Here is a 25020-nt window from a genome sequence, read left to right as displayed (position 1 = left end):
CTCCTGTACGTGCTGAGAAATAGACAGGAGGGTGCCCTGACTATCCAGCGGCATACTGTCTTCCACCGCCCCCGTTTCCGAGCGCAAAGCAGCTGCCTTTATGGTTTGCAGGGAATTTCTCAAGATGCATAGCAGAGGAATGGTGACGCTAATGATTGTAGCATCGCCGCTCACCACCTGGGTAGACTCCTCAAAATTACCAAGGACATGGCAGATGTCTGCCAACCAGGCCCACTCTTCTGAAAGGAATTGAGGAGGCTGACTCCCACTGCGCCGCCCATGTTGGAGTTGGTATTCGACTATAGCTCTACGCTGTTCATAGAGCCTGGCCAACATGTGGAGCGTAGAGTTCCACCGTGTGGGCACGTCGCACAGCAGTCGGTGCACTGGCAGCTTAAAGTGATGTTGCAGGGTGCGCAGGGTGGCAGCGTCCGTGTGGGACTTGCGGAAATGTGCGCAGAGCCGGCGCGCCTTTACGAGCAGGTCTGACAAGCGTGGGTAGCTTTTCAGAAAGCGCTGAACCACCAAATTAAAGACGTGGGCCAGGCATGGCACGTGCGTGAGGCTGCCGAGCTGCAGAGCCGCCACCAGGTTACGGCCGTTGTCACACACGACCATGCCCGGTTGGAGGCTCAGCGGCGCAAGCCAGCGGTCGGTCTGCTGTGTCAGACCCTGCAGCAGTTCGTGGGCCGTGTGCCTCTTATCGCCTAAGCTGAGTAGTTTCAGCACGGCCTGCTGACGCTTGCCCACCGCTGTGCTGCCACACCGCGCGACACCGACTGCTGGCGACATGCTGCTACTAACACATCTTGATTGCGAGACAGAGGAGGAGGAGGAGGAGGAGGGTGCTTTAGTGGAGGAAGCATACACCTCCGCAGATACCAGCACCGAGCTGGGGCCCGCAATTCTGGGGGTGGGTAGGACGTGAGCGGTCCCAGGCTCTGACTCTGTCCCAGCCTCCACTAAATTCACCCAATGTGCCGTCAGGGAGATGTAGTGGCCCTGCCCGCCTGTGCTTGTCCACGTGTCCGTTGTTAAGTGGACCGTGGCAGTAACCGCGTTGGTGAGGGCGCGTACAATGTTGCGGGAGACGTGGTCGTGCAGGGCTGGGACGGCACATCGGGAAAAGTAGTGGCGACTGGGAACTGAGTAGCGCGGCGCCGCCGCCTCCATGATACTTTTGAAGGACTCAGTTTCCACAACCCTATACGGCAGCATCTCAAGGCTGATGAATTTTGCTATGCGGACGGTTAACGTTTGAGCGTGCGGGTGCGTGGCGGCGTACTTGCGCTTGCGCTCCAACAGTTGCGCAAGCGACGGCTGGACGGTGCGCTGAACTACACTGCTGGATGGGGCCGAGGACAGCGGAGATGAGGGTGTGGGTGCAGGCCATGAGGCGGTAGTGCCTGTGTCCTGAGAGGGGGGTTGCATCTCAGTGGCAGGTTGGGGCACAGGGGGAGAGGCAGGGGTGCAAACCGGAGGCGCTGAACGGCCTTCGTCCCACCTTGTGGGGTGCTTGGCCATCATATGTCTGCGCATGGTGGTGGTGGTGAGGCTGTTGGTGTTGGCTCCCCGGCTGAGCTTTGCGCAACAAAGGTTGCACACCACTGTTCGTCGGTCGTCAGGCGTCTCTGTGAAAAACTGCCAGACCTTAGAGCACCTCGGCCTCTGCAGGGTGGCATGGCGCGAGGGGGCGCTTTGGGAAACACTTGGTGGATTATTCGGTCTGGCCCTGCCTCTACCCCTGGCCACCGCACTGCCTCTTGCAACCTGCCCTGCTGATGCCCTTGACTCCCCCTCTGAAGACCTGTCCTCCTGAGTAAGCGTTGCACACCAGGTGGGGTCAGTCACCTCATCGTCCTGCTGCTCTTCCTCCGAATCCTCTGTGCGCTGCTCCCTCGGACTTACTGCCCTTACTACTACCTCACTGCAAGACAACTGTGTCTGATCGTCATCGTCCTCCTCACCCACAGAAAGTTGTTGAGACAGTTGGCGGAAGTCCCCAGCCTCTTCCCCCGGACCCCGGGAACTTTCGAATGGTTGGGCATCAGTGACGATAAACTCCTCTGGTGGGAGAGGAACCGCTGCTGCCCAATCTAAGCAGGGGCCCGAGAACAGTTCCTGGGAGTGTTCCCGCTCCTGAGCAGGTGTCATTGTAGTGGAGTGAGGAGGCTGGGAGGAAGGAGGAGCAGCAGACAGAGGATTCGGATTTGCAGCAGTGGACGGCGCAGAACTGCGTGTTGACGATAGGTTGCTCGAAGCACTTTCTACCATCCAGGACAGGACCTGCTCACACTGCTCATTTTCTAATAACCGTCTCCCGCGTGGACCCATTAATTGGGCGATGAATGTGGGGACGCCAGAAACGTGCCTCTCTCCTAATCACGCAGCAGTCGGCTGCGACACACCTGGATCAGGAGCTCGGCCTGTGCCCACACCCTGACTTGGCCCTCCGCGTCCTCGGCCGCGTCCACGTCCTCTAGGCCTACCCCTACCCCTCAGCATGCTGTATTACCAGTGATTTGATTTCACAGGCAGGAAATAAATTGGCGCAAGACTGCAGGCCAAATATAATTTTTTCCCTTTTTTGAAAACGAAAGGCCCCACTGCCTCTAGTGAATGAATAATCTAAGTTTAATAACTGTGCTGTGGCCCTGCTAATGTGTCACAGAACGTGAGGGTAGCAGAGTTATTATAACTCTGGCAGAGCAGGTATTTTTTTCCCAATTAAGGAAAGCAAATGGCGAAGCCAGCAGTAAAACGTAGCTGGGTGCGTCTGATTTTTAAACGTTGCACACGCAGCCGACACGTACACACAGCCCTTAGGACGGACAGAGGCAGGACAAATAGAAATTTTTTCAGTTTTTTTCCACCAAAAGGCAGCACTGCGTATATTCAATGAACATGAGAAGTTTAATAACTGTGCTGTGGCCCTGCTAATGTGGCACAGAACTTGAGGGTAGCAGAGTTATTATAACTCTGGCAGAGTAGGTATTTTTTTTCCAAATTAAGGAAAGCAAATGGCGAAGCCAGCAGTAAAACGTAGCTGGGTGCGTCTGATTTTTAAACGTTGCACACGCAGCCGACACGTGTCCACCGCCCTTAGGACGGACAGAGGCTGGACAAATAGAAATTTTTTCAGTTTTTTTCCACCAAAAGGCAGCACTGCGTATATTCAATGAACATGAGAAGTTTAATAACTGTGCTGTGGCCCTGCTAATGTGGCACAGAACTTGAGGGTAGCAGAGTTATTATAACTCTGGCAGAGCAGGTATTTTTTTTCCCAATTAAGGAAAGCAAATGGCGAAGCCAGCAGTAAAACGTAGCTGGGTGCGTCTGATTTTTAAACGTTGCACACGCAGCCGACACGTGTCCACCGCCCTTAGGACGGACAGAGGCAGGACAAATAGTTTTTTTTTCAGTTTTTTTCCACCAAAAGGCAGCACTGCGTATATTCAATGAACATGAGAAGTTTAATAACTGTGCTGTGGCCCTGCTAATGTGTCACAGAACGTGAGGGTAGCAGAGTTATTATAACTCTGGCAGAGCAGGTATTTTTTTCCCAATTAAGGAAAGCAAATGGCGAAGCCAGCAGTAAACCGTAGCTGGGTGCGTCTGATTTTTAAACGTTGCACACGCAGCCGACACGTGTCCACAGCCCTTAGGACGGACAGAGCCAGGTCAAATAGAATTTTTTTCACTTGTTTTACAAGCAAAAGGCCGCACTGCGTATATTCAATGAATAATAACTGTGTTGTGGCCCTGCCTACACAATTCTTTCCCTGCAGTATCAATGGAGGGTGCAATGCTCTGCAGAGGCGATTTTGAGAAGAAAAAAAATATGCAGCACAGCTAACAGCAGCCAGCACAGTACTGCACACGGTTAAATATGGCCCTAGAAAGGACCGTTGAGGTTCTTGAAGGCTACACTCACTCCTAACACTCTCCCTGCCTATGCAACACTTCTGTCCCTAATGCCGGGTGCAACGCTCTGCAGAGGCGATTTTGAGAAGAAAAAAAAATTGCCACTGCTAACAGCAGCCAACACACAGCTATCAGTGGCCCTAATAAGGACCTTTGGGGTTCTTGAAGCCTACACTAACTACCAATTCTTTCCCTACAGCAGCTCCGGTACAAACAGCACTGTCCCTCATCTAACTCACAAGGCATCTGAGGCGAGCCGCGGGAGGGGCCGACTTTTATATTAGGCGGACACCTGATCTCGCCAGCCACTCACAGCAGGGGGGTGGTATAGGGCTTAAACGTTGCAGGGGGAAGTTGTAATGCCTTCCCTGTCTTTCAATTGGCCAGAAAAGCGCGCTAACGTCTCAGGGAAGGAAGTGAAAGTAACCAGAACACCGCATGGTGTTCGTTACGAATAACGAACATCCCGAACACCCTAATATCCGCACGGATATCAAGTTCGGACGAACACGTTCGCTCATCTCTACTATCTATCTATCTATCTATCATCTATCTCATAGATCTATGTATACAATGTGATTGTTCCCAGTAAGAGAAACCAACTAATTTTGTAGATATGATACCTTTTAATTACTAACAAAAATACATACTGTTATAGCGAGCTTTCCAAACTAGTCGGCAATGATCGAACAAATCTAACAATGTATTTATTTAATAAATACACAGGATCACATGTGCTATGTGTATTTGTGTACACTAAACTATATTTGAAAGTCTGATATTACAACATATTTTACATAAATTGCATATATTCTATTTGATATTTTTTTTCCTGCAGTGAAATTAGTGCAGAAGAAGAAAACAAGTATGTAAAATGATAAGCTTTAGCTACAACTAAAGGCTCTCTAATGCACTAACAAGCATATAGTTGTTTCCAATATACAATGTAATAACATATTATATAATTGCTATTGTGCTATTTGTATAATGCAGATATTTTAAAATTGATTTGCGTGCGTTATTGCGATTGTAAAATGTGTGCATGTAATACGCAAAGAATAGAATGCAGCATATTCTACTATTGTGAGCATTTGTGCACCGAAGATTCCCAAAGAAGTCTATGGAGGTACACAAATACATGCACATGCAAGGAGATGCACAATATGGTGTGCAATTCCACTGGAAATAGAACACATCTGGAACTCAATAGGCTAAATAGCTATTAAAATCAGGGCGCAGTTGTATCCTGTGCACAAAGGTCCATGCCCTGTAGGTGCAAAAAGTACATGGGTGCATGCGCTAGTACACTCACCACTATGAAGCATATATTCAAATTCCCTGCTATGGCACGCGAGTTTGAAAAAAAAGCTGGAAGATAGGTCTTGATTCCACTCCATAGCAGTCCAGTTTTTTCGTTCATGACACCCTGCAAGCGGAGATGACGTTGGTTGGGTACTTAAGACAATATAGGTAATGGGGGCCATGAGGCCAAATATCCATCAGTCAAGCACCTGGAACTGGTTCTGACAAACACAAGGGTCTGTAACAATGGTGCCACCTGTCTCTGGATGGTGGACAACAAAACAGTTGGAGCTGCTTGATCCTCTCTACTGGTGGTCTGTTGAGGGAGTCCTGAGCCGGATCCCCTTGTCAGTGTGTCCTCACACATCCACTGGTCCCAACACCTCTTAACAGTTTGGATAATATGGGGCAGGCGGTGGGCAATTCGTCAATACGACTATCCAGCTTCTCGCAATCAAATAATACGCCCCTCTCAAACTCTGTTTACTGGGCGAAACCTTTTCAATCGCATCATAGAGGTGTCTAGTGGTCAACAAGCTCTACACAAGCAGAGAAAGAGGGAGCACATAGAGCTTCTATGCTGCCCTGTAGGAAGGAGCCACAAAGCTGTGCAGGCTCCATGCACTCCTCTTGGCCATGTGCATGAGCCCATAATATATTTGTATAAGCTGTAATTACAGTAACTGGCTGGTGAACAAATAAGGAGCTGTGTTTAATTATTATGAAGAATGTAATCTCTTAATTATAGCAAATACAAAAAAAAAAGGATATAATAATGTGTTCAATTTTATACCTTTCTCTGTTTACTAACAACGGTTTTAGCATAGTAGTTGCTTCAGGCTTTTCATTAATGCTGTCTTGTTTCTGCTGCTGCTTGATGAATGTAAGCATTATCCGTTCGGCTGAGCCTTCTACGCAGAAAATATGCCACGAAAGGCAGCGTCGGAGACTCGATTTGTTTCCTTCCTTGAGAAAATATACATTTGTTATTCAAAATATTACATTGTAGCCTGTGCTTTGTGTGACATATTTATTCTTTTTCTACATTAAATATGTTGAATGCTCATAAATCAGCCCCATCGCTGACATTTACATTAAGTTGTATATAAATCTTTACAGATTTAGAAATACATGACTTGCACCATACTACAGTACAAACTATAGCATACAGATGCTGTTATTCTGATATGGTTCTTATTCTTCCTCTGTTTCCTTAATTGTATCTAGAAAAGGAGAAACCTAAGGCAAAAGTACTTCCAACTATTAAAGAAGGTAAGATAGTATATACTTTATAAGTATACATTGTTTTATCATTGGAGTTACAGCAAATTAATTCATTTGACGAAGGATTACCGTATATACTCAAGTATTAGCCGACCCAAGTATAAGCCGAGGCACCTAATTTTACCACACAAAACTGGGAGCACTAGGTGCCTCGAATATAAGCCTAGCTAGACTAGGTAAAAAAAAAAAAAGCAATATTCACCTCCCAGGTGGAGTCTGAGTCCCCGGCGTGATGGTCTCCAAATATATTTGTCACTTTGAAGGTGCATGCTACACTGGACTCCGATTACAATACTGGGCTGTGATGAGATGCCCATTGTCATGTCACATCATATGACTACAGCAGCCAATCATGGCACAGGAACATGCATCCACTAGGGAAATGCAGAATAGGAGTTCCGCAACAGGACAGATCTACTGTATATTTACTAATATTTCTTTCTTACTTTTTGAGAAATGTTTTTTAACCTTGCTGAAATCTCCCAGCAGCTATTTACCAAAATAGGATAATATGGTATTTAAAATGAAATGCAATGATTTTCGCACATCAAGCATGTATTTTGAGACCAGCTATTCGGTAAAGAGCTTTAAGATCCATGGACGACTTTTAATAGTGCCAGCAATCAATCATCTAATTTAGAAGTTTATTGGGCTTGCTACATTAGCTATTGACTATCACATCATCAAGTATTTGATTGCTAAGAGCGGCTAAATGTAGCAAATTAATCTGTTAGCGGTATTGGGATTGTGGTGGTTTTATTTGCCTATACTTTCTAATGGGGAAAATGATTAATCATGCAAAGTAATAAATAGTAGTGATATTTAGTCACACTTTTAAAGCTAAACTTGAATAAATGCTTTCAAAGAAAGAAAAGTTGCCTATTAGGCCTCTGTCACGCGAGCGTTGCGATTTTTGGTAACCCGCATCGCAGCCAAAAATCACAAGAACGGGAGAAAGCCACAATCAATTCGCAGCTAAATCTCCCAGCCCGGAATTCTGTGGCAAAAGAAGCTCCCATAGAAGCCTATGAGAGCTGCCAGCAAGGGGAGGGGAAGGGACTTTAGCAGCACTTGCCATGCTAAATTCCCTCTCCCTACCTCACCAGCCCATGGGAGCTGCCAGCAAGGAGAGTGGGAGGAACTTTAGCAATGCGAGCCGCTTCTAAACTCCCTCCCTCTTCCCTTTTCTGTCTATGAGAACAGCTGGTGTATTCCAGCAAAAGATAATGTGGCTGAAAATCGCCCATCTGAAGAAATGCATTGAAATCCAATACTTCAAATGGTCGAGATTTTCAGCCGGCGTTTTATCGCAACAAAATAGCCGCGATAAAACGCTGGTGTGAAAGAAGTCTACATCTCAGATGGGTCAAGCAGGATCAAAAAAATGACATTGCTTATTTAAATTTGACAATGCAATAAATTCCTTATACTAGGCTTAAAACGTATTTACCTTTTTATTTGCCTAGAGCAAAAAGTAGCTAAAGTTGAAGAACCTGCACCTACAACAGAAGGTAAGAAACTTCTGTCTGGTCTAAGAATTTTCCTGACAATAAAAATAATAGAAGTGATGAAACTTGAAACTCCAGGGCCCCACTGGAAAATCTTTAACAGGCCCTTATGTACCATGTGAATTTTATAATATTGGTGTCTTATGTGGCAGAAGGGTCTTTGCGTCTCCTTTGGCACCAGGGCTCAGGTACGACTGCTACCTCTGTACCTGCTATAGTTATTTCTCTGTATGCAATCGCAGTGCTAAGTTGGCAAATCTCAAATTAGATTAGGTAGCTATCTATTGACAAGCAAGGTTAACCATGCTCAGTGAATGTGTCAGGTCATAGTCTACTGCCAAAGGAAGCCCCAGTACTACTACATATTCACGTCTTGGGCCCGTTTTTGGTAATTTCTCCCACTGCTGCATTCTGTTTGTCCTGGGTAAGATTTTCAGAAGAGGGAAGCCTCCCATATCCTGTGTAGTTTCTTTGGGGGTCTCTGATGCTCAGACCTCATCTCTTGACACTTATTTATTTCTCTAGCTCCCTCGGACTTTCTCTCTTGGGTCTTAGACTTTGGGAGACAGAAACACAAAGTAGTGAGCTACATAATAATAATAATCTGTATTTGTATAGCGCCAACTTATTCCGCAGCTGTATATTGCGCTTGCTGTTATGAAAGGATATATTATTACTTTGCATAATGTACTGGTCTGTCTCCAGTATTTCTCTGTATATCTCTGTATGCCCTCTAAGGCCTCCTGCAGACGGCCGTGTCGAATTCCGCTGCAAGAATTCTCGCAGCGGGATCGAGCCGTTACCCTGCAGCAACCCCCGCAGCTCACCTACTCCGGTGTCTCCTCTGCTCTGCTATGTGCCGGCTACCACCCAGAGCAGAGCTGGCGCAACAGAGGTGGTGTTTCTATGCGGGCCTCTGCGAGGTCGCACAGAAATAGAACATGCCACGATTTGTTTACCGCGAGAGTTTTCACGCGCTCAAATCGCAGCTGTTTGCATAGGATTGCATTATCTAATGCAATCCTATGGCAGCGTGCACGGGGGGAAATTCTGCGGGAAATCCCACTGCGGAATTTTCACCTGTGTGGATTTATCCTTAGAAGTGTTCATACATGGCAGTTTTGGATCATTCTTTATTGTGTGCTTTGTTAGAGATGAGAAAAAAATGTGCCAAAAATCTTAGAAACAATGTCATGTGTGAAGATATCTATAGTGCCTTTTAGTATATGGAATACTGGCCAAGTGAAAGATGTTGGGGTGTAAAGGGGACACTATAACATTCCAATTCCATTGTCCACAGAAATCTGAAGCCAGTCCTGATTTTGCTGGATATGCCTACACTTGCTAAGATCAGCTTGTCTACTTTCTATACCATAGAAGTGTACCCAGTCTTGAAATTAGGAGTTTTAGGTGATTTTTAAAATCATTTAGTGTAGGAACTGGATGATATATTTCAACTATAAAATTACTCTACATTAACTTTTATTTGTGATTTCAGTGTCTTTAGTACTTCAGTCTCGGCCATGCCTTGTATTTGCTTAGGAAAAGTCAGGATGCAGTTTGACTTTCAAATTACAGTTACACTTGGCAGAACATGACAGTTCTCGAAGGTGTTTGTGAAGATAACATGTTCCCTTCAAGGCTGTTCTATTAAGACTCTTTTTTTTTTCCTTCTTGAGGAAAACATTTGATAGAACAATATCAGCTTTCTAAGAAATATAATTACTTTACTCACATCCACTGCATGCTTCACTGTAGCATCTGTATTCTGTTAATAAATAGAAATATGCTACGGATTGCTACGGAATCCGCGCCGAGCGTCCGCATCATGGATCCGCAGCAAATAGTGCCCGTAGCATGCTATGGGAAATCGATTCTTCCTGTACACTTGCGGAAACCAATTGTGGTTTCTGCAAGCGAAGAAAGATCGCAGCATGCTCCATTTGTTCGCAGAATCCGCGCGGATGGTTTCCAATGAAGTCAATGAAAGCCATCCGATCCATGGCCCTTCTGCCATGACGCGGTGAAAGCAGTAGTCAATGAAATTAAAATCTGTACTGCGCATGTCCGACGGTGAGCTGTCCTGACTAATATGTGCACAGATATGCCTGTGTGAATCCACTTTAGGGCTTCTACCCACAAGCGTTTTTGTAACGCTGTTATATCACTGCGTTTTTTTTATGCAAATGTCAATCAAACTTTCTAATGTTAAAATCACATCACACAAAAAATGCAAGTTTGCGCTTCTGCAATTTTTGTGCGATGCGATTTTAACATTAGAAACTTCCATTGACATTTGCATTAGAAAAACGCAACAATATTGCAGCGTTACGCTAGTGGGTAGAAGCCCTTAAAGGTATATTCACGTTTGACTTTTTATCTATTTTCACAGTTTTTTGCTGCAATTTTGCAAAACTAACAGGAAAATATAATAAAAAGGACAGTGAAAATACATAAAAATGCCACAGGTAAACATATCATACCCAAAGAGTGCCTACTATCTGTATATACAAGTATGAATTCATGTTATGTTTGATCACTACTTTATGTGTTTGCATTGGAAGAGCTCCCTTGGCACATGCTAGATATAATATATATATATGGCCTTATTAACCTGACACATGCCAAAAAGGGTCCTTTTGGCATGGATTGGGAAAGTGTATGTGGTTTACTATTTTCTTACTGTATGGAGCAGTGTCGTAGACCATGCTATCCCTTACAGACACATCCTGCAAAACTTGTATACAGGATGATATATGTTTCTTCCATGAGATTCCCTATGGACAATATACTGTATATCGTTATATGACTACATAGTGGCACACTGTCTATCAGGTGTTTGGTTTTGCAATATTTGTAATTTCACTGTTGCCACTTCAGATACAGTCCAATAGTGCAGCTGAAATCGTGCCCACCCATGACATATAATGGTGACACAATCTTGTAAGCTTTAGGCTGGCTGCACACAACCGGATTTGCATTGTGCAATTCAAAAAAGGCGTCTGCCTCCAGATTCCGCAGCATGCTATGAGAAATCATGTTTTTCCTGCACATGAGCAGAAATCAATTGCGATATTCCACTCACGGAGGGAATATTGCAGAATGCTCTATTTTTGGGTGGATTCCTCATGGGCAGCCTCCATTGAATTCAATGGAAGCTGTCTGACCCATGGCCCTTCTGCAATTGCCTTTGGCGATGACCCGCGAAAAGCAGGGGTTTAAAAAAAATCTGTGCTATGCATGTCCGACAGCAAGCCATGCAAACCATCCGCAGTACAGGACAGAAGAAGAAATGTCAGGTACATGTGGACCAACAGAAACAATATTTTTTTTGACAGTAGGTGAGCGAGCACAGTCTTTATAGTTGAATTTAGCTCGTCCTGGTGGTGATGGCATACAGCCAAAATTATGTACTTTTTTAAGAAAGAAAAAAGCCCCCACCATGCGGATATATATCTAAAGTATATAAAAAAACAGGTATCGGGACTGCTGCGGAATATTGCTGACTAGACTAGATAAAGCAATAGTTCATAAGATAGAGCTTCCTGTAAAGTTTTGTTTTGAGACAGGGCTCATAATTTCTGTGTTCTCTATTGGACAAAATCTCTCCAATTCCAGGGCATTGTTTTACTTATTTCCGTGAAATTCTTAAAAAAAAAACATGAAAATAGAAAAAAATCTCCTTTTTGGAATCACTTAGTTAACTGAAATATGGTTATCAACATTTCAATCTGCTTTCTCCATTTGTAACAGTGATTCATTTATGTATGTACAGCACCAAGTTTACCTAAGCATTGCGATCAGTTATATTACTTAAATATTTATTTGAATGAATACACAGGGTGTAGACAAAAATATGGAATCACCATACAAAATGCATTGGATTTTACTTATTAGCACTGATAGACCTCTTTGACCCCTGGTTGGCTGAGAGCTTTCCCACCAAATTTGTGTTTACTTCACCTCTTGTCCTGCTCTGAGTGGTTTTGGGAGCAGCTGGTAACAGCAGCTGAGTGGCTCAAAACCCTGACCAATGGAACCTTGTTGCTCAGCAGATATTCACTTCTGCTCGGCAGCATCTATGCCATATTACTTCCACTTAAAATTGGTCTCTACATGTCTTGTTGAAATATGAGTTATAATCCCATATAACTTAAGGCATGCATTTCATACGATGTTACCATATTTTTTTCCACCTCCTGTACTTGGAATTACATTGGATATAAGCATGCAACTAAGAGTGATCAGTGCACAATTTAACTACCAATCATTTTACGCACTGCATAGGCACATGTGGAACTAGTCGCATTGTCCCTGGTGTCATCATAATTATGTCTGAATCTCTCACGGGTCGTAAGTATATCACTGTTTCAACTGCCTGTTCTAACATTTTCACCTGTTCTAACACTACTGAAGGCTATAGAATAAGATGTCCATTTATTCAGTATATTAGATGACTAGTACTATTAGTAAGATTCTAATGGCATTTTCTAGGAAAATAGTAAATGGAATGTATGAAAATGGTCATAGATAGGACAAAATAGTCATAGATCTTTGCAGTCAAAATGCTTAGCTGAATGAACGATTTTGTATTTTCAGTGGTTCATAAAATCCCTTAATTAATCATGTTATAGGCAATAACAAGCAGTTAGGGACTCCTTCTTGCTAACTGGTTTTATTTTTATAACGTCTTTCTTAAAGGTCTTTTTACTTTGATTTCGTTCCAATGGCAAACTATTTTGCAATCTATATTTCTTCCCAGTTTTTACATCTGCAGACTCCATGTAATTACTATACACTAGCACATAATATTTAAGGTCACATACATTGTTTTTCTTTATAAAACTTTGTAACTGTTATTTTAAAAAAAACAATAAAATTCTTGGAATAAAAAAACAAACAATGCTATTGCTTAATTGGTTTCTATCTTTCTACATTCCATTTGTTTAAAATGTCTCAAAATATATTATTATTAAAGCACCTTTATAATTATTTACACGTTATTTATATTCACAAACCAACCATTTGTTTTATTTTTTTTTCAGAACCTGATTCAGGAAGAGCACTCACTATTGATTCTATATTAAAAGGTAGAGATTTATATAATCATTAATTTGTATTACAAGGCATCATGGATTAATCAGGAATTATTGTATCAATTTGTTTTAATAGGGTCTGTTAGCATTATGCCCCAGGTGTAAGGCAAAGATAGGGTTCCTACAGAACTATCAGAACTTTATAGGAGTTATGTAACATGACTATATCCTTCCCGAGATGTTTTTGCAAGAGAAGATAATCTAATATGGAGAAACAAAGTGGAAAGGTACAGGGTCCAGCAGGGTCCCACTGTAATGAATACCTAAACCAATATATTTGCCAAAGTAAACAACCTTAAGTGGATCTCTTAAAAGTAAACTTTTATTAATCACATATATAATTTCACCTCAAAAGATATAAAAAGAACAGATATGCTGTAACAGCAGAAAAAAATGATTATACAGACTCAAAGAGTCTGAAGATATAAGCTACCTGCCTCTCTAAATACATTAGGTGTACTTTATTAGGAACGGTGGAGCTAGTGCTCACTCCACCAACTCCAACACAATGGCTTATACACACCCAGCTGTAGAAACCAATATCGCTCATCGTGCAGTTTAAACAGCGGCTGTTCAGTAGCAAACAACCGCTGTGTTATCTCAATGAAGGGGGACGGCGGAGCGAGAGGAGATAAATCTTCTGCACTGCCCCGCCCCCCTGCTGGCCGTTCCATGAGCGAGACAGATCTGCTAGCTCCTATGCAGGAGCGCGGAGACACAGGGACGAGTGTCGGGCATCATTTGCCCGACAGTCATCCTTTGTAAATCCTTTGTACACAGTCATCAATGTAAAGACCAATAGGAGAATCAGTGTGTGGCAGCCAATAGAGGAATATATAACATTCAGTCAATGGGAGACCCATTGCCAAGACACTCACTGTGTTCATCAGCCAAAGTACGCCCAGTAGACCAGAACTGTCTGATAGAATAAATATCTCCTCAGAACCGAAGCATCCTCTGTATTAGTCATCCTGAGCATGCTCAGTTGGTCAAAATGGGCTGATAGAATAAAATTCTCCACAATGCAAAGGCAATCTTAGTATTCATAGGTCAGAGCATGCTCAGTATATCAAAATTGTCCGATAGAATAAAAATCTCCGTAAGGCCTAGATGTAGGCATAGTTTGCTCTATGATAGCCAAGCAAACAATACTAGCACGATGTGACAGAGCGTTCACACTCATTTTAATGTGCCAAAATAAATTATATCCCTGTCTAATACTTACTGGTTCACAGTCTTAGCGGGATAAAGCCGACAGCCATGTTTATGATCATGTGAAAGAGAAGAATAAGCCATTGTGCTGGCCTTGGGGGATTGAGCGCTAGCTCCACCGTTCCTAATAAAATATATATATATACCTAATGTATTTAGTGAGGCAGGTAGTTTATATGTTTAGACTCTTTGAGTCTGTATAATCATTCTTTTCTACTGTTACAGCATATCTGTTCTTTTTATATCTTTTTTAGGTAAAATTCTATATGTGACTAATTGCAAGAGTAGAAACTGCCTAAAATGCAGCATATTATCAAAGCTTTTAGTCAAGAATATCTCTGTATTGCAGCATATATAGGAGGATGTCATGATTTATCTTGTTCTTACAGAGTCCCAGAAGCAAAACAAAAAACCTTTGTGTGCCTATACAAAAAACTGAACAGTACATTATGAATCAATAGAATTCTATGGATGCCCTAATCATGTAACACGGGGCTGTGTGCACAGCCCTTAAAGGGGTTGTCCCGCGCCGAAACGGGTTTTTTTTTTTTATACCCCCCCCCCCCCCCCCCGTTCGGCGCGAGACAACCCCGCTGCAGGGGTTAAAAAAACAACCCGCACAGCGCTTACCTGAATCCCGGCGGTCCGGCGTCTTCATACTCACCTGCTGAAGATGGCCGCCGGGATCCTCTGTCTCCATGGACCGCAGGGCTTCTGTGCGGTCCATTGCCGATTCCAGCCTCCTGATTGGCTGGAATCGGCACGTGACGGGGCGGAGCTACACGGAGCTACACGGAGCCCCATTCAGAAAAGAAGAAGACCCGGACTGCGCAAGCGCGGCTAATTTGGCCATCGGAGGGCGAAAATTAGTCGGCACCATGGAGACGAGGACGCCAGCAACGGAGCAGGTAAGTATAAAACTTTTTATAACTTCTGTATGGCTCATAATTAATGCACAATGTACATTACAAAGTGCATTATTATGGCCATACAGAAGTGTATAGACCCACTTGCTGCCTCGGGACAACCCCTTTAATACTGGCAAATTCACATGACTAAATATTATTTCCTGCCCATTGCTCCGCTCCAGTTTGGAATATTAATATATGCATAATTGATATACATGCACGCAATGTTGGTTCATCTAAGATAAAACACTGCTTTATCTTTAATGAAAAACAAGCCATTCAGTGTAAGTAAAATTTCCCAGAAGCTCCTCTTGGCATTTACTTTCAGTATACATTTCTTCATATGCACTGCTGCAGATATTTAACTGATTAAGAGATGAAAGCATTATCTTCTACTTCTGAAACCTAGCTTTCCAATGGTGTCTGATTTACAAGCATGAGAAAAAGTGATTAAGTCTTATCTATAATTTGCAGATGGACTGTCGAAAGAACAAGAGGAAGAAGTGCTTAAGGCAGCAAGACAAGGTACAGTGAGAATTTTGGCTTTGTTTTCTTAACAAAAAATAATTCAAATAAATTATTCATATCAGGCAATGCAGCATAAATCCTATCCTCTAATTCAATGTATTGATTCCTGCATTGTCAAAGCTTCATATCCTATTCTTTCCATACTACTGCCATACAATTAACACACCCAAGATGACCTTTTCATATTCTTTTTTGTGTCTAGGAAATATAAAACATATTTAATTTTAAGAACCCTACAGGGTTTTTCTTGCACCACACTTTGACCCCTTTGCGTGATTTTTGGTGGAGGATTGTGGTGACATTAGATTTGTGACATCCTCACCACCACCGTAAAATTATAAAATTTGAGTATGATGCATTGAGTGACCTGTGAGGCCAGGTCAAAGTTCCTATGTTAAGTCTAGCAGCGCAGTTGTGCTTCTGCCAACAGCGCCTCTAGGGAGAGTCAAGCATTGCTGAGCGGCGTTCATATCAAGTGCTTTCGAGTCTGACTGTTGCCATGTTCCCAAAACATGGAAGACCAAGTGGTGGATGGCTAATAGTTCAAGGGGTATGCTCAGATGGAAGTTGGTACACTAAAAAGGAAGTTTATCCTGAAGTCCTTGCCAATTAAAGTAATCAGTTCTTAAAACATTTGCAACCATCTCTCCAAACATTTTATCTTTGCGTAGCAAACATCGGGTCTATCTAGTTATTTTACAAACATGTTCATATAGGCTATTTACAAAAAATAATCCCTGAGATGAAAGTCTGGTTACTTGTCACACATATTGAATGTGCTGCATGAAGTAAGAATATTTCAATGGAATATTACAAAATTCCTCAGGTATACATTGGATAACTTAGTATTTAAAAATACCATATCTGAATGGCAATAAGGCTACCATCTGTCTACTGCTTGGTGATTATTAACATATCCAATAATAACTGTTATATAGTAATAAATGTATAATATAGAAATATTTTAGATAATAAATCATTTTAAAACATACCAGAGTTTTCTGAATAAGCTGTCATGTGTGTACATGAGGAACAACGCTAATTCTGGCCATTATAAGACTTGTATCCTGCATTTTTCCCCACTTTCCCTCTCTGCAGACTGTTTATCTGATTTGCAATTGTCTCAGAACTGAAGGGAGGAGCTTGTCTGCTGTACTGTGCTTTATAGATTGTGCACAGAGAACTGCAGATTCTACTCCCTAGCTGTAACACAAACTGATGGTCATAACATGATCAAATAGGACAGTGTACAACATTAATAAGCAGTGGAGATATAAATTTATAGCAGCAGATAACTAACCATAAGCTTTTGAAGGATGTCTGCGTGTGAGTGTCTTTCTCTCCTCTTCTCCCCCCTTCCCTCTACTGTCATAGACTTCAATAAACATAATGACTTATCCCTCCTCCTCTCTTCCTTCTCTGTGATCATGTCGTCTTTAGTTACACTAGCAGGCAGTAGACAGAAAAAAACCCTAGTGGCCAGCACCTTAGAGTGATTTTAAGCACAAAAAGTCATTTTAGGTAAAGTAGATAACTCTTTTGTAGCTATCACATAAGCACAAGTCAAAAAGTTAGCGACTAATAAATAACAGGTTCTAAAGTATGAAAAGAATGTAAAAACATCTTTGTAGAACATGTAGCACTTGACATAATAGAATAGTAAAAAGTGTACATATTTTTTCTCTTTTTTTATCAGCTACAGTGAAATCCAGAATAGACTTAGAGGTCCTAATTATAACATTTTTCAAAACAGCCTCACATAGAATGTTCTGCTTTTAATAAAATTTCACAAAAGGCTGAAATAAACTTTAACATTTTGATTATTTTTATTATATTTCTACGCAAAAAGTTTCTAAAACAGGGTTTTGCTTTTATGCGTTTTGGTGGTTTAACTGTAGGATTTATTATATCAGATTAAGCATTTTACCTTTAATGTACCAGATTTTATTTCCTTTTTATATATTGCTGATATATTTCACAGCACTGTATGCTAAATGCAGTCACTCACATCATTTTCTATCCATATTGAAGTCTTAATAGTCTACATTAAGTCTCTCGACATAAAGGTATAGCCTAATTTTCTTATTAGTGGGATTCCAACTCTCATGTTCCTAATTGTTCTTAAGATTAAAGGTACTGCGAGTATTGCTGTACATGGAAGAACACTGCACCAAAGTGGCACTGTAGCCTCTTCAATTTCAGGACTAATTGGAGTCCTGATAGTTAGACTTTGCATATTAGAAAGTGATGGCATATCCTAGTAATATGTCATAATTTCTAGTGTTGGGAAAAATATGTAAATGGGAGAATTTATTGAGAAGGGGACATATACACTAAGGGCCTGCTTTCTGCCAAACAGCGCAAGCTTTGTCTGTGGGTTGTGTCTAGTATTGCAGCTCAACTCCTATTCACTTCAATGGAGCATAGCTTCAATACCACATGTAACCCTATGGACAAGGGTATTGCTGTGTTTGGAAGAAAGCAGGCATGTTTTTCTAACCCGGACAACCCCTTTAAGATATTACCCACTATACAAACAATTTTTTCCAATGTAAAATCATTATATGCTGTGAAGTCTTGTGCATTCACATTGATCCAAATAAATTTTGCATGGATGACAATAAACTAAATACTATGATTGCAATATTTAACATTAATCTGTAAGAAACGTTTGGAAGCTTGAACAAAAAGTATCAAAAGCTGAAACATAAGCTTCAGGCCATATAAATGGACTCCAAGATTTCCAAAAAGTTGTACTTTTTTACCTGTTTTCTTCACTCTCTGCCACCATTGTTCTTCTCTTAGCTTCCCTGTTGAGAGAGCTTGGTAGATGTGACAAGCAACAAGCTCATTTTGCCTATTCATGTGTGTTCCCAACCATGGACCACCTGTGGTCTGTGGTGCTGTTAGTCATTGTTTACTATGAGACAGAGGATCTCACTTGGGTTAGCAGGCTCCTATGCCCAGCACAGGAAATTTGCACTGGTAACACTTCAACATGCATCTTCCAAATTGCTCTGTGAGATAAATCCTACCTTCGTGCCTTCCATGCTTCCGTATCCAGCACAGGAGTAAGCACTGTAAGAATGTTCATCCCCCAAATAGCCTCATGAGACTGAGCGTCATGCCATGCTTCCCATCTCGAGCACTAGAGCTAGCACTGTTATAGTATTTGCACCCTGTAATGAAAATGTGAGCAAGAAAGACAGAGTGGGATGCCAATGAAGCCGCTCACATGTCTCGGGAATATATGGGGGGCGAGCATTCGGACAGTGCTGGCTTCTGTGCTGGACATGGGAGCCAGGATAATAGAGCAGGTATGCAGCTCCCTATCCTCTGCTGGCCCGACCACCACCATGACTGCCATTTGTCTACCACCAAGATCCATCATGGAAGTTTATTTCATGTCAGATTAAGGCCATTTGGTGGGATTTTTACAGTGGAGCAATCCACTACGACAGCTCTGAAAAGAGTTATGTTGTATTTTACATGTCTCTGATGCGCTATGACAAGAACAACTACATAGGATGTCTTCAGTCTTAGTCTATATGCCCAGAGCCATCCTACAGTACACTGCTTTATAAAGGAACAGTGGTATAACATGCCAGGAACTACTTCCATGGCCACTTTTGCATAACCAGAATTGGCCGGCCCGTAACCTTTAGAAATGCAGTGTAGACAACATAATAGGGTGGGCTGCCAGGAATATCAAGAGAATGGAAGGGGGAAAGCAGGTAATTACATACATACATAACTTGATACCAGGGGCTGTATGTGTTACGATCAATTACATGAAAATATGCCTTCAATTGCAACTAGTGGTTGCTGTAGACAATTAGAAATTTACCATTTAATTCTATATCTATGGAATTTGGAACTCTATATCAGAAAATTAGAGATTTCATCAATTCAAAGAAATGTTAAAATTAATTAACACTAAATACCTGTCAGGTTCTTTATGCTCCTCTCACTGAAGGCAGCATAAAGTGGTGGCAATAAAAAGGTTTGGCACTGTGTTAGCCAGTAGAGAAAAACCTGGTTATTCCCAGCAAGGGAAACCAAGTAATCTTGTAGATATGATACCTTTTAATGGCTGACAAAAATACATGATGTTATAGCGAGCTTTCAAACCTACTTAGGCCTCTTCTTCAGGCTTAAATGGAATAGATTAGAGATGAGCGAGCACCAAAATGCTCGGGTGCTCGTTGCTTGAGTCGAACTTTCCGCGATGCTCGAGGGTTCGTTTCGAGTAACGAACCCCATTGAAGTCAATGGGCGACTCGAGCATTTTTGTATATCGCCGATGCTCGCTAAGGTTTTCATTTGTGAATATCTGGGCAATTCAAGAAAGTGATGGGAACGACACAGAAACGGATCGGGCAGGTGAGGGGCTACATGTTGGGCTGCATCTCAAGTTCCCAGGTCCCACTATTAAGCCACAATAGCGGCAAGAGTGCCCCCCCAACAATTTTTACTTCTGAAAAACCCTCATTGGCAATGCATACCTTAGCTAAGCACCACACTACCTCCAACAAAGCACAATCACTGCCTGCATGACACTCCGCTGCCACTTCTCCTGGGTAACATGCTGCACAACCCCCCCGCACGACCCAGTGTCCACAGCACACACCAAAGTGTCCCTGCGCAGCCTTCAGCTGCCCTCATGCCACATGCTGGCCTCATAGCCACACCACCCTCATGTCTATTTATAAGTGCGTCTGCCATGAGGAGGAACCGGAGGCACACACTGCAGAGGGTTGGCAGGGACAGGCAGTGACCCTCTTTAAAAGGGGCGGGGCGATAGCCCACAATGCTGTACAGAAGCAATGAGAACTCCAATCGTGTGCCACCTCCGTCAGGAGCTGCAAACGTGGGCAAAGCAATGGGGAATCCATGTGCCACACAGTATTCATTCTGTCAAGGTGTCGCATAGCTCAATCGACACTGCAAAGGGAAAGCCGTCTGCGCTCTGCCCCCTACCCAAGTCAGTCAGTGTCTTTGTGCCAGACAGGTCAAACACCGCGATGGGAGCTAAGTTTGCACCAACAGCATAGGTGGGTCCTAGGAAACCCAAGACATGAACAAAAAATTGATCTGAGCGGCCAAACATGGCAGACTTGCACCGCATCCGCGACATAGGCCTCGGCCCACAGCTTCAGCAATCCTAGGCAGGAAACGGACTTTCACTGCACCCAGGACATAGGCCTCTGCACAAACCCTCAGCAATCGCGGGCCTACAGCGGACTCCAATGCTAGCGTAGCTGTGCACGTCTCATTAGCGCTGTATTGCTCCTGTAGTTTGTCCCAATGCAGTGCCCCGGATAGTACAGCTAGCGTCAGATTAAATACAGGAGGGCTTCGGCCCACACTGCATGCACTGAAAGCACTTTTTTTCTCCCCTGCCCTCCTGCACACAGGACCTCCAACACACACAATACATCTTTGGAGTCGTGTCACCCCCAGGCATCCTTTTGTCCTATTCAGCCGAACTGACGAAGGGGTTCTTCCCCGAAAGGCGTATTCTATTGCTGGCTTTTAATTTGTGAAAAAATAATAAAAAAGAAGTGCTTTCACCATCACACATTGGACTTTGATCTACATCTTCTAGTAGCTTAGAGGGTTGCGCCTCCATGCCAGTTCTTTTCACATCCTTTTTCGCTAATTTGTAACTAGGCCTGGAGGCAGCCCAGTTAAAATAAAAATTTGTTCAGGTGCCAGTTTCAACGCTTTAATGAGAATTGAAACGTAAAAACATTGTTTACAAAAGTAAAATGACTGAGCCTTGTGGGCCTAAGAAAAATTGCCCGTTCGGCGTGATTACGTGAGGTTTCAGGAGGAGGAGCAGGAGGAGGAGGATGAATATAATACACAGATTGATGAAGCTAAAAGGTCCCCGTTTTGTATGGTGATAGAGAACGATGCTTCCATCTGCGGGTGCAGCCTACGTATTGTTTAGGTACCGCTGCTGTCCACTGGTGGAGAAGAGAAGTCTGGGGAAATCCAGGCTTTGTTCATCTTTATGAGTGTAAGCCTGTCGGCACTGTCAGTTGACAGGCGGCTACGCTTATCCGTGATGATTCCCCCAGCCGCACTAAACACCCTCTCTGACAAGACGCTAGCCGCAGGGCAAGCAAGCACCTCCAGGGTATATAGCGCGAGTTCAGGCCACGTGTCCAGCTTCGACACTCAGTAGTTGTAGGGAGCAGAGGCGACACGGAGGATGGTCGTGCGATTGGTTACGTACTCCCTCACCATCCTTTTACAGTGCTCCCACCGACTCAGCCTTGACTGGGGAGCGGTGACACAGTCTTGCTGGGGAGCCATAAAGCTGGCAAAGGCCTTGGAGAGTGTTTCCCTGCCTGCGCTGTACATGCTGCCTGATCTCCGTGCCTCCCCTGCTACCTGGCCCTCGGAACTGCGCCTTCTGCCACTAGCGCTGTCGGATGGGAATTTTACCATAAGTTTGTCCACCAGGGTCCTGTGGTATAGCATCACTCTCGAACCCTTTTCCTCTTCGGGTATGAGAGTGGAAAGGTTCGCCTCCGTTTCCGAGCACAAAGCGTCTGCCTTTATGCTTTGCAGGGAACTTCTCAAGAGGCATAACAGAGGAATGGTGACGCTAATGATTGCAGCATCGCCGCTCACCATCTGGGTAGACTCCTCAAAGTTTCCAAGGACCTGGCAGATGGCTGCCAACCAGGCCCACTCTTCTGTAAAGAATTGAGGAGGCTGACTCCCACTACGCCGCCCATGTTGGAGTTGGTATTCCACTATAGTTCTACGCTGCTCATAGAGCCTGGCCAACATGTGGAGCGTAGAGTTCCACCGTGTGGGCACGTCGCACAGCAGTCGGTGCACTGGCAGATTAAACCGATGTTGCAGGGTCCGCAGGGTGGCAGCGTCCGTGTTGTACTTGCGGAAATGTGCGCTGAGGCGGCGCACCTTTCCGAGCAGGTATGACAAGCGTGGGTAGCTTTTCAGAAACCACTGAACCACCAAATTAAAGACGTGGGCCAGGCATGGCACGTGCGTGAGGCTGCCGAGCTGCAGAGCCGCCACCAGGTTACGGCCGTTGTCACACACGACCATGCCCGGTTGGAGGCTCAGCGGCGAAAGCCAGCGGTCGGTCTGCTCTGTCAGACCCTGCAGCAGTTCGTGGGCCGTGTGCCTCTTCTCTCCTAAGCTGAGTAGTTTCAGCACGGCCTGCTGACGCTTGCCCACCGCTGTGCTGCCACGCCGTGCGACACCGACTGCTGGCGACGTACTGCTGCTGACACATCTTGATTGTGAGACAGAGATTGCGTAGGAGGAGGAGGGTGGTTTAGTGGAGGAAGCATACACCGCCGCAGATACCACCACCGAGCTGTGGCCCGCAATTCTGGGGGTGGGTAGGACGTGAGCGGTCCCAGGCTCTGACTCTGTCCCAGCCTCCACTAAATTCACCCAATGTACCGTCAGGGAGATATAGTGGCCCTGCCCGCCTGTGCTTGTCCACGTGTCCGTTGTTAAGTGGACCTTGGCAGTAACCGCGTTGGTGAGGGCGCGTACAATGTTGCGGGAGACGTGGTTGTGCAGGGCTGGGACGGCACATCGGGAAAAGTAGTGGCGACTGGGAACCGAGTAGCGCAGGGCTGCCGCCGCCATCATGTTTTTGAAAGCCTCCGTTTCCACAAGCCTATACGGCAGCATCTCCAGGCTGATCAATTTGGCTATGTGCACGTTTAACGCTTGAGCTTGCAGGTGCGTGGCGACGTACTTGCGCTCAAACAGTTGCGCTAGCGACGGCTGGACGCTGCGCTGAGAGACATTGCTGGATGGGGCCGAGGACAGCGGAGGTGAGCGTGTGGGTGCAGGCCGGGAGACGGTTGTGCCTGTGTCCTGAGATGGGGGTTGGATCTCAGTGGCAGGTTGGGGCACAGGGGCAGAGGCAGTGTTGCAAACCGGAGGCGGTGAATGGCCTTAGTCCCACCTTGTGGGGTGCTTGGCCATCATATGCCTGCGCATGCTGGTGGTGGTGAGGCTGGTGGTGGTGCGACAAACCTTGCACACCACAGTTCATCAGTCTCAGTGAAAAACTGCCACACCTTTGAGCACCTCGGCCTCTGCAGGGTGGCATGGCATTAGGGGGCGCTTTGGGAAACAGTTGATGGATTATTCGGTCTGGCCCTGCCTCTACCCCTGGCCACCGCACTGCCTTTTCCAACCTGGTCTGCTGCTGCACTTGCCTCCCCCTCTGAAGACCTGTCCTCAGTAGGCTTAGCAAACCAGGTGGGGTCAGTCACCTCATTGTCCAGCTGCTCTTCCTCTGAATCCTCTGTGCCCTCCTCCCTCGGACTTACTGCCCTTACTACTACCTCACTGATAGACAACTGTGTCTCATCGTCATCGTCCTCCTCACCCACTGAAAGCTCTTGAGACAGTTGCCGGAAGTCCCTAGCCTCATCCCCCGGACCCCAGGAACTTTCCAAAGGTTGGGCATTGGTCACGACAAACTCCTCCGGTGGGAGAGGAACCCTTGCTGCCCAATCTGGGCAGGGGCCCGAGAACAGTTCCTGGGAGTCTGCCTGCTCCTCAGAATGTGTCATTGTAATGGAGTGAGGAGGCTGGGAGGAAGGAGGAGCAGCAGCCAGAGGATTCAGAGTTGCCGCTGTGGATGGCGTAGAAGACTGGGTGGTCGATAGATTGCTGGATGCACTTTCTGCCATCCACGACAGGACCTGCTCACACTGCTCAGTTTCTAATAAAGGTCTACCGCGTGGACCCATTAATTGTGAGATGAATCTGGGGACCCCAGAAACTTGCCTCTCTCCTAATCCCGCAGCAGTCGGCTGCGATACACCTGGACCAGGAGCTTGGCCTGTGCCCACACCCTGACCTGGGCCTCCGCGTCCTCGCCCCCGTCCACGTCCTCTAGGCCTACCCCTACCCCTCAGCATGGTGTATTATGAGTAGAGCAGAAACAGAACGCTGTCATTAAAAGTGCCGCTTATTGGCCTGTGGTTGGAGGCTGACTTCGCTTATGGAACGCACAGCAGAGCCAGAAAACAATTATGCACAAGCCTGTAGTGAGACCTAGGTGCGTATGACTGAGCTACTGGAATTCACAGCGCAGAACCAGTCAAGTGGCCAAAGGCCAGTGGTAGGCCTTAAAGGGGTTGTCTCGTGAAAGCAAGTGGGGTTAAGCACTTCTGTATGACCATATTAATGCACTTTGCAATATACATCGTGCATTAAATATGAGCCATACAGAAGTTATTC

The 25020-nt window shown here is 44.6% G+C and overlaps 1 protein-coding gene across 26 annotated transcripts in view; it reads left to right on the top strand.

Annotated features, from left to right (window-relative positions):
- The window catches only part of TRDN (triadin), a 630780-nt gene that overhangs the window by 333332 nt on the left and 272428 nt on the right, over window positions 1-25020 (top strand). For all 26 annotated transcript variants that reach the window (XR_010793132.1, XM_066606567.1, XM_066606610.1 and 23 more), the window contains 6 exons: window positions 4763-4789; window positions 6454-6498; window positions 7977-8021; window positions 12306-12371; window positions 13064-13108; window positions 15709-15759. Coding sequence is in view for 25 of the 26 variants with exons in the window: in XM_066606567.1 (XP_066462664.1) it covers window positions 4763-4789; window positions 6454-6498; window positions 7977-8021; window positions 12306-12371; window positions 13064-13108; window positions 15709-15759 (279 nt within the window). In the remaining variant the exon portion in view is untranslated. The remainder of the gene's footprint in view (window positions 1-4762; window positions 4790-6453; window positions 6499-7976; window positions 8022-12305; window positions 12372-13063; window positions 13109-15708; window positions 15760-25020) is intronic.

This window comes from Eleutherodactylus coqui, chromosome 1 (assembly GCF_035609145.1).
Source record: "Eleutherodactylus coqui strain aEleCoq1 chromosome 1, aEleCoq1.hap1, whole genome shotgun sequence".
Classification (NCBI taxonomy): domain Eukaryota; kingdom Metazoa; phylum Chordata; class Amphibia; order Anura; family Eleutherodactylidae; genus Eleutherodactylus; species Eleutherodactylus coqui.
This window is presented reverse-complemented; position numbering and strand designations above follow the sequence as displayed.